Below are 10,411 nucleotides of genomic sequence, written 5' to 3'. Positions count from 1 at the left end.
TTTTAAAGAGACCCTTACTGTAGCTTTGGATAGATATCACATGCAACTTTCTCTATTGGCTCACTGATACCATGCAGTGTATTGGCACAGAATATCAACATGGAAGCTTGGGTTTAATTATTTATTAAAATAATTATAAATCATTTATTATTATCAATAAGCACCAAGCAAGTATTATTTGATTTTTTTTCTCGTTTATCTTAAACTGCAGTGCTGGAGGGAATGAAAGCAAGGCTCATAACACAAGGATGTTGCACACGATCTATTCCTCCCACATACAGTACAGTAAGTGGTTTGACACAGGGAGATTTAAAACACACCACACACACACACACACACACACACACACTTAAGACATGGAGGCAGTTGCAGATTATGTTTCAACAGACGGGAGCTGATACAACTTTAATCTTATGCAAATCTTCCACCATTTCTTCAAGTTAGTTTCCAACAGTTTAAATTCTATCAGTCATTTCTGCTTGGTTTGGAGTCTGTAGGTCAGGAGCGTTGACAGTAGCACCTTACCCTATTAAAAATAAAGGGATCAAATGTACATCTCCAACACTATAACGGGTATTTGAACAGTCTGCAAAGATATGCATGGCAATGAACTCCAGTACTAGTAATCTGACATAATGCATTTCCTATTCTATCCTGTGCAACATTGGCATCTCAAAGGAAGGTGTGTGTGATGAAACACTCAGACAGATAGATCTATTTTGAGACAAGGCAGACATAACATCTTCTCATCAGACATCAGAACCAAAAAGTTCCACGTTAGGCAAAGGGAGAATTAACTTTATCTACAAAGCATACAATCGACAAACCCCTTTTTTTTCCTTGTTGCTTTTTTTTTGACAGTAAAATATTAGCATACGTCTAAAAGGCATCGCCATGTGCTTTATATGATAATGGTCTCAATACTCAATAAAACAAAACTAGTTAATGATGAAAGACGCAATTAAAGCTCTCAGTCGCTACATATGGGTCGACGTCTCGCCTTCGACACATTCGAGCATTAGTATTTCTGCGTAACGCTGAAACACAAAAACAAACAAGACAGAAAAAGGGTGGTTCACAAAGTGTCACTACAAAGTCTATAAATATACATACAGTGAATGATGTCAACCAAAAAAAAAAAAGCTAAAGCAAACAGCTTTCAATAACGGATGTAAAGTAACAGAAAAAACAAGTCATTATAAGCAGAACAAAAATACCTTTGTGCTTTGTCAAGAGGTTTTATCATGACAGACTGCATCTACAGAGACCTGGAGGCATGAGTGGAATAAGTAAAACCAGTTTGAAGACTATTTGTGTATCTTTGAGTTCTGAAAGACAACATCCATATGCAACGCAGGCAGGAACTGCAAATATTAAATATTTATATAATAATTCAAACAAAAGTTGTCAATAAAAACATTTTGAACATGAAATACATGTTGTAACATAAGAACACTGAAATGCCGCTAAGTAAAAGAGATAGTGAGGTTTATTCAGAGACCGCCCTCTGAACAAATTAAAGGCCATGATCTCTCACACTGTCATGCATGCCAGAGTGCTAATATATATATTTTTTTCAATTGTCGATACTTAAATAACTTTCAACATTTCCTCTAACATAGTTCTACGTCTTCATACGACCACATATTACATGATAAAATACCAGCACAGACACAGTGACCTGAATGATTTTTGGCACGCCAGATATCCAAAATCAAGACCTCCTGCGGTAGATTTCAACTGAGTTTGGAGCGACCGCTTTGTCACCTGGCTATCTGGCTTTTTGGCCATGGTAAGCAACAGCCTATAACAGCTGAACAAGGCGTAGTGCAAAAACTAAAATGTTGCAGTACATGCATGCAAAGGAACCTGCAGTCAGCTGCATATGTTTAAAATATCTCTTTGCCATTACGTGTATGACATCAGAGAAAATGCTCAATAACAGGAATTGCTGGAAACTAATCACACCAACCCATCCAGCATTCTCAACTAGCTATTATTATTATTTAAATTATGTTTTTCGTTATATTTTCTGACAGTAGAAAAATAGCTTGACAGCCTTATTACATGTAAAATTAGGGATTCGTGTCAATAAGAATCAAAACATTGACACTGCGGATGATCAGAGTAGAAACGCAGGTTTCACACTCGAGTCGAGTAGCTCACACGTTCTGGCTGTTCTACAAAGGCCACGGCAACGCTGAAATCCCAAATCTGCTAAATGTCCTACATATATGCCTAAAAATTTCCCTTCCACTGATACGAGACAGAATCGGTAGAGCAAGAGAGGTATACTCAGGCTGCTGAGTTAGTGAGCGGTTCAATACGGTGTTCTGAGGAAGGAAAGGCATCCCTGTTAAAGTTCTCCGGGTTTCTGGCTGCAGCTGGCGCACACGCGCACAGGGTGGTCCCAGCCACGCGATGGAACGGCTCGGCGCTCGGGGGAGCAGTCGTCGCACACTCCTTGGCCACAGGCGCGGCAGTGGTGCTTGGACAGCTTGGCAGTGAACTCGCGCTGGCAGTTGTGGCACGACAGGATGTCCTGGTCAGGAACCCAGTAGGCAGGACGAGCTGCGTCTTTCACTAGGCCTAAAAGGAGGGTGGAAAATAAATGCGCCATACTCACAGGTCTGGAAACTTTATATGACACCACATCCTGTTTGCTTAAGTTTATAGTGCAATATAACCTAATAGAATCTCTGTCATGCAATAATTGTCTGTAAAACGATATCTGCATATGAATATGTAGAATATGTAGGCAAGGGACAAAAACTGTGGGACCAAATTCTTTCAAATTTTCACTTGTAGTCTTGTTATAGTAATACTGACCAATCTCAGGTCTAGGCTACATGCAGTCTGCATTCTTGAAAACATTCATCCAATCGTTATCCATTATTTTTTTGCATTCTCCAACACTGAACAGCTGGTCAGAGCTGACTGAGCATTCCTGGCCTGGATATCTGTTGGCAACACTGGAAGTTCCCCATAAACTATGTCAACAGATCCAGCTGATGAATGCTCTCTAATTTGATCTAATTATACCCGTGATTACTTCATACAAAAATTTTAGTAAAACCTGACAACATAATGTTTTATATGGGGTTAATCCCAGTCGCCTTCTTTTAATGGGAACAATGTTTTCCCTGAATTTCTGTTGGGTGATGAGCAAGTGGTCACTAAACACTCACATTAATCTCCTTTAAATTATTCCTTTCAGTCCTGTAAATTTAAAACGGCTTAAATCTTTTGAGCTTTACCCATGTTTAGCTTTCTCCAGTACTACCTGAAGTGCAGCCCTGTTTCAAGTTGTGACGGGAACACAGAAACAAGAGCTGGGTTTAAAAGTAAGTTGGCTAATTTTGTTGTGATTGGAGAGGACGTCACTCTGCGGTATTTTTGGGGTAGTCACAGATATGGATATATCTTCAGCGAGATATCATGTGGTCCAAAGCATAATTATCTATGCCCTTTACCAGTAAATTTAGACCTGCAGGTATATATAGTATCTTCACATCTATAAATATTTAACTTGTGTTTGGATTACACAAATACTTTCATGGTTTGGAATGCTAATAAAGAAATCTGAATATGTTTGTGGCCTAACTGAAAAAGTGCAAAAGTTGACACTCTCTTCTTATAAAGTAGAACTTGTTCTTTCTTTTGGATAATCCTGACAGAATCCTGTCACACTGGCTTAACAAACACACTTAACAAAAGCTTTTTCTCATATCCACTGACCAAAGTGCATCCTGGAGGTTAGTTCAAAGCGTACAGAAATGATTGATCCCGAGTAGTTAAACAATCACTGAGGAATTCTCACAGATGTATGCTGTGTAGGCAACCTAACATCAATATTAAACAAGTACAAAGCAAAGGAGACTCACAAGCCTGGCAAAGTCTCATAAACAAAAAGAACAATATAACTGGTCATCGATCACATTGCTGCACTAAAGACGTCTGGTAGATACAAGAACTGAAACACTGTCAGTGTTAAACATTAGATGGGAGAGCACTTCTGCATGGAGGTGTTGCCACAGATATGTCCTGAACAGAGTGTCCAAGGCGTTTTTAGGTTCGGTGGCCAGTGTGTGGGAGTATTTCAGTTTTTTAGCTTATAAATATTTTTTGCTGGCAAGAGGAACTAGTTACAGGAAAATGCAATCTCCATATAAATGTAATCATTTTACTGCCGTTAACTTAAAACACTTAAGATGGCTCAACTGTTTCCTTGATTTGCGGCATAGAGTCCTGCTTTTCATAGCAGTACATGTTATGTTAAAACTAGGCCATTAGGGCATCTCATATTCCTGGCGAGACTCCAGTATGACATAAATAAAGGGAAAATACTTCATTTCTTTTTAACTGAAATTAAGCAGAATGGGCCTCAGCCACAAGAGGGCATCGCTCTGGTGTATTACCATTTACTGGGTCATTTGTTTAGGTTACATAACCCTTCCCCTTTAGGTTTTGTTTCGGGGAAACACTCACCTAGTGGGATGTCAATAGCAGTGACCACGACTCCGAATGTGTTGGTGACAGCTTCTCCAACCTTCCTAGCAAGCGTTCCACCTTCTTCCTCTTCTTGCTCTGCTTCAAGTAGTTCTGGATAAATTTAAAAAAAAGACCCTTACTAAAGCCATGCTCAAAGATGTTAAATGGCAGCGTAACAGAGGTTTGAGAAAAACAGAGGAGATCTGACATTATTTAGAGTGTGTGTACCTGCATATGAAGATCTCTGCTCAAAGCAGACATCACACACTCTGACAGGGGCAAGACCCCAGCCTCTCTCGGGGACGGGTGCAGCTTTGGAAGAGCAGCCATCACAGAAGCCCTCCCCGCAGGCACGGCAGTGATGCTTGGTGTCGTTATCCTGGAAGACTGTGTGACACTTGTGGCACACCTTGCATGAGAGAAAAATAATCACAGTCCGTCTTGTATTGAGCAAGAGCTGGAGGATGCAACACGAATCCAAGTTTCATCATGAGACGTGCAAATGTAGATTGTGTAATAGGCACACCGCAGACAGTAAACATCCTTGTGAACATGAAAGTGTTGACTTGGCCGTTGGTAGCTGGTGGCAAAGGATGGGGCTGTGTGTGTCACTCACCAAGATGAGGGAGTTGGGTTTCCAGTAGGCTGGGGCGATCTGATCTGTCAGCCAAGAGGTGACGGCCTTGGCGGGTTTGACACTGAGCTCTGACACAGACTGGGCCACTAGGTTGACTCCATCCAGAAGCCGCTGTGCAGCATTGCTGTTGTCCTTTAAAAAGCCATCCGACTGCAAGAAACAGACAGGTTATCTGTAGCCAGAATTAAGGTCTATGCAAATCAGTGAAATATAGTCTGCATCTGATAAATAAATTAAATACTTGGCGTCACTTACTCCTGGCCAAACATGTTGGATCTCGGTGCGGACAACTGTATCAACAGGATCCTGATTTCCATACCAGTACTGTCGGCTTCGATAGATCACTCCACAGTTGGGACATTCAATAACATACCTGAACATATATTTAAAAAAAAAATGAAGCTAATTTTTTGTGACAATAATCTGGTATGTAATCTGATGTGGAGCATGCATGTTGGAGTGACAAGAAGAATTTAATTTTAGGTCAGAGCTTTAAAATGATGTTAACCAAAGCCTAGGTACAGATGCCCTCGCAGGTCATTTCCTTACTACTTACCCAGACCAGGCATACTTTGCGAGGCCCATCCATGGAGAATCCGAGGAGGCTGAGGTCTTTGGGACTACTATCACTTCTTTTCCTCCTTCATAGCAAGCCTGATTTGATGCACAACATAAATGATTTCAATTTAAGGCTCTTTGGCAATGACACAGAAGTAATTACAGTGTTATGGTCAAAACAGAGAAAGCTAAAAGTCAAAGCTGAGTCACCACACTTACTTTACAGGTGTAAATGCGATTATCATACTGAGCAGAATAACGACAGCGATGCTTCGCCTCGTGGCGCACTCCCTCTCCTAAGTGGTTCATGCTGTTCTTGCAGCCAGAGCTGAGGTAATCGTATTAACACAGAATGTAAAACAACAGAAACAGAAAAAGACTGAAGCAAAAATGATTAAAAAAAGACTGGCAAGAAATACTTACCCACAACTGAGGCACAGGCTAGAGCAGGTGAAGTATTCATCAGGAAAGAAGCAACTGTGTGCTACCAGCTCACCTGCAATTTCCCCACTGAAGCGCTCGCTCAGTGCCTTTAGGGAAATTAAAGATCAGCAGATATTAATCCATAAACTGCTGTCAGACCAATTCAAAAATGCATTTCCATGTGATGCAGAAACAAGCAGACTTCTAAATGCAGCCCTACCTGCAGGGCTTTGAAGATGACCACAGGCGTGCGTGGAGAACGGGTGGCGTTGTTATCCAGGAGCTGCTCCAGTTTATTCTGTAGGCCGCGAAAGTCAGTAGGAGGACTGAGAGTCTGCGTACCCCAGTAGTGGACAGAACTAAAGGCCTCTGGAAAGCGTGAAAGCTTCCTGAAGCGCTCCAACAGCAGCCGATCTACTGACTCGGATGACTTATCTACAACAGGACAAAAGTTGAATGGTTATTAACATCAGCTAAAATATACTGCAGATATATTTAGCATTTATCGACAGTTCTTAAAATAGTGTGCTTGAAAGAATGCATGTGACATGTGAGGGGAAATAGACAATATTTGCCTCTATAAGAAATACAAATGTGCCTTTCATTCCAAAAAGACAGCGTGGGTAATAAAATGGACTGCATCTACCAAAGAGCAAAAACATGAAGTTTGCTGTCCCACATTTTGAGGGTTCTTTCGGATTTTAAGCCACAAGTTGAAAGTAATGCAATTTAAATGATTTATCTCCTTATAAATGCCACTTAATGTCCACAGTTTTTCCATTTTTGTGCGGAAAACAACTTGCAGAAACTTGCAGCTTCATTTTGTCAGGTGATGCACCAGAGTGGTCAAAGGGTCTTCTTATTTCTGTTGGCTTTTTTTTCCTATTACATTCACACACAAGAAGATGATTCATATACCTGTGCTTTTTTGAATGTTTGTGTTCCTGGTGTTGTATGTTTATTTTCCTTATAGGTGCACCAGTTGGTCATACATTGTGTATTTCTATTTGTACTCTATGCTTTTATTATATCTTCCCCAATCCCCACCACCACCATTTTTTTCCTGCCTGTCTTGCCTTAGACATTGTCATACTGTATACCACATATAATGTAATACCTGAAATAAACACAAATAGAAATGAAGAAATAAACCCTGAACAAGAGGAACCTGTGGAGATTTTATAGAGCTGATCTTGGAAAAGCAAAATGTGTTTGGCACAACAGTGAATTCAAATCATAATTCTGAATGCAAAAGCTGCCAGACAGACAGGATTTTTTTTTAAAGAAAGAGTATGAAAGATATGAGACTATGGTAAAAACAGGCAGTCTTCCTCAGTAAAAGGGCTTATCCAACTTGAGCAAATTGCAAGTCTCTGCAAGCTGATTATTATACCAGAGCAAGAGGAACACAAACCAGTAGATACTGAGGACTGGAAAACACATCACACTATTAGAGTTTAGACAAATTCAAATTGCAATTCCCAATAATGTACAATACATGGTGTTAAAACTAGATGCAAATGTGTAAAAACTGGTGTGACTACAGCTATAAATGTACATTTCTTTATCATTTCCAGATTTAACTAAAGTTGGAAAGCTGATTTCGACCTCCAGATAACAGGGATAGAAGGCTAATATTTGCTAAACCCCAAATTATATGTAATGCTTAACCCTCAGTTGACTTTAAAGGGGCCACTTGTAGTCCTTTGATGCAATGATCCATAACTACTGTATATTCAGTGTCAGAGTGAAGATGTTAAATAAAGTTATTTTTAAAGGTTTAAGTTATTGCATTGCACCCTTTAACAGGAGGAGGTGTTTTACCTGAACCCAGCAACTTAGTGTGGACTGTTTCATGGAAGATGACTACAGCGGGGCCCAGGGTGGACAGTGGAACATCCAGGCCACAGCGTGCTGTCGTTGCCTTCAGTTCCTTGGTGAAATGCTTCAAATATGCGTCCGAAGCATCTCCGAGGAACTTGAAGAGGTCATCGTGGAGACGGTCAGCATGGGTGCGGTAGATGATGAGGTCAGAGATGGCGAGCACCTTGAGTAAGAGACGTGTTCTCTGGCCTTGTTTGGAACTGTTCCCAAGCAGCCCCTCTGTATCAATGACCACTAATTTATGGATGGGATCAAATGCCGCCCACACTCCCACTGTGCATGACTCTTGTGCAGGAGAAGTCTTGAACACCTCTCTGCCCATGAAGAACGTGTGGTTTAAGGTGTGAGATTTGCCCTCTCCCGTGTTACCAAAGATGGACACCACCTTCAGCAGCTGGTCGGGCGAGCAGCTGAGGCTCTTCATGAAGGAAGCTTCATCTTTTATCTTAGGACAAACAACAAGTGTAAAAACTTTAAAGCATAAACAAAGAAAATGGACTACAGTCCTATTTAATGCCCACTTGCACAGCTTACCTGCATTTCCTCATTCTCATCAACCAGAAGAAAGCTTGATACCTTCTCCAGAAGTTTAGCCTTCAGAGATTTGGTCTCATCGGCTATACAGACAGCAGGCTGGGCAGATGTTTGGACAGAGTTGCCTTCTGCAGGTTTGGGTGATGGAGGATAATGTGTAAGCTGGTGTTTCTTCTTGTTGCCTCCACTGTGGGTACGTTTTTGACAGTCCTGACACAGGTTAACTTTGCAGTTCTGGCAACGGACCACAGACCGATGGCGCGTGGCACTATCCCCACTACCTCCTTTACAATTGTCACAGTATGGGACATGTCCAGGACCTAGCTGGACCCGCTTGTGGTTCTTTAGCCGGTCATGACTATGGAGGTCGAGCTCACAGCGAACACACTGCAGGCTTTTGCAATCAACACACTCAAATGCCGCCTCCTCAGAGCCACCACAGGAATAACTCTCCTGACATATCAGACTAGTATTGACTCCCTTTTCTGAAGATGAGCCATACCCATTCATCGTTTCTTAAGGAGTGAACTTGAATACAGACTGGCGCTTATTGGAACAGCTTTGACAACAGCACCAGCTACTTCCAATAGCAGTTAATGAAAAATGCACAGTGCAGTAATACTGAAAACTGAAATGCTCAAAAAAAATGAAATAAACTTAAGACAGCTGCATGATAACAGGGCTGCTATCACACTGATTTAATACAAGGTTTAAAGACCGATGTAAGTGATCAAATTAGTTTTAGCGGTATGAAATTCAGACACCTAAACGTGTTGATCTAATGCCATTTAGTGTACCTAACAAAAGCAGTGAAGTAAAAACCATCGTCTTCTTCAGTAACGTTTAATATCCTTTGATCCTGTTAGCTTGTTCATGCATTAAAGTTAGCATTTAGCAGCAATATTACCTAAAATATATATCTAAGGCAAAAAGAAACAGTTAGGTAACACATAAGTGTGTACAGGTAACCAGTACCTAACGAGACAAAGAACCCTCCTTGGGGAAAAAAATACCAAAACAAAAATGAGCAAATGTTAATGCTAACAACAGGCTAACTAGCAAGCTGACCCTCTGTGGGTCTATACCTTGCAAATTCAGTAAATTACTTGGCAACCAAATGGGAACAGTTAGCTTATAGCTAGCTACTTTAGCCGGACAATTTCAACTTTTTTTCCCCCACCTCAAACAAAAGCAGCAATTAGCGAGCCAGCAAACCACCACAGCTCACAGCCGTCCAAGCAAGCAGCTAGCCGCCAGTCTGTCAACTAAACAGCAACAACATATCAACAAACAACAGCTAGTCGATGTCAAAAGCTCGAATATCTGCGGGCTCTTTCACTAAACACCGGGAGGGAATTCGGCGCGATTTGGTTTTAAAAGTCTTTAGAAGAGTTACTGTATTTAAATTCTTCCAAGCAGTGTCATTGTTTTGTTCTTCAGCCCCCCTCCCTGATAGATTGCTCTAGCTACGTTATTTTGTTGCCAGGTCAGATCAGCTGATCAGATTATTTTCAGTCACAGGGTCAGAGCAGGGTGAAGCCACGTTGCATCATGGGAAACGTAGTTCCTGCTAATAGTTTGCTCTGTTTACATTCTGTGCAACTCCTAAAAGCTCACATGTTATACCGTTTCTTTTTTGTTTGTGTCCAAGGTACAACGATAGTACCTGAAAGAGCATCACCCAAATGATAAGCCCTGGGGCAGGCTGACAGAAGCGAGGCTGCCATAGCGCGCCATCGGCCCCTCTGGCCAACAACAGTAGGCGGTAGGGTAAAGTGTCTTGCCCAAGGACACACCGACCAGGACAGAGAGCCCGGGGGTCGAACCGGCGTCCAGAAGAGAGGAGAGAATCAGTGAGCAGCAGTATGACTTCATGCCAAAAAA

At 41.4% G+C, this 10,411-nt stretch overlaps 1 protein-coding gene across 1 annotated transcript; it reads right to left on the bottom strand.

Annotated features, from left to right (window-relative positions):
* Positions 1-107: 107 nt before the first annotated feature.
* Positions 108-10,024, bottom strand: LOC146496535 (zinc finger FYVE domain-containing protein 1-like). Its single transcript, XM_085143679.1, has 11 exons — positions 8,528-10,024; positions 7,934-8,438; positions 6,330-6,544; positions 6,110-6,216; positions 5,906-6,014; positions 5,685-5,782; positions 5,384-5,501; positions 5,108-5,278; positions 4,720-4,900; positions 4,489-4,602; positions 108-2,589 (listed from the first exon to the last, which is right to left on the bottom strand). Exons 1-11 carry the CDS (start codon positions 9,035-9,037, stop codon positions 2,357-2,359), a joined length of 2,361 nt encoding a protein of 786 aa, XP_084999805.1. The 5' UTR covers positions 9,038-10,024; the 3' UTR covers positions 108-2,356.
* Between the last annotated feature and the right edge of the window lie 387 nt (positions 10,025-10,411).

This window comes from Neolamprologus multifasciatus, chromosome 19 (genome assembly GCF_963576455.1).
Source record: "Neolamprologus multifasciatus chromosome 19, fNeoMul1.2, whole genome shotgun sequence".
NCBI classification, from domain to species: Eukaryota; Metazoa; Chordata; class Actinopteri; order Cichliformes; family Cichlidae; genus Neolamprologus; species Neolamprologus multifasciatus.
The sequence above is the reverse complement of the archived record's forward strand: the minus strand, read 5'-3'. Positions and strand labels throughout refer to the sequence as shown.

What these genes read in the sequence shown, in the direction of transcription:
- LOC146496535 (XM_085143679.1), bottom strand. Translation starts at nt 9,037, where the DNA reads ATGAATGGGTATGGCTCATCTTCAGAAAAGGGAGTCAATACTAGTCTG. An exon ending in ATGAGAATGAGGAAATGCAG is followed by an intron (nt 8,439 to 8,527) that starts GTAAGCTGTGCA and finishes GTTTGTCCTAAG; the next exon opens with ATAAAAGATGAAGCTTCCTT. An exon ending in AACCCAACTCCCTCATCTTG is followed by an intron (nt 4,901 to 5,107) that starts GTGAGTGACACA and finishes CTCTCATGCAAG; the next exon opens with GTGTGCCACAAGTGTCACAC.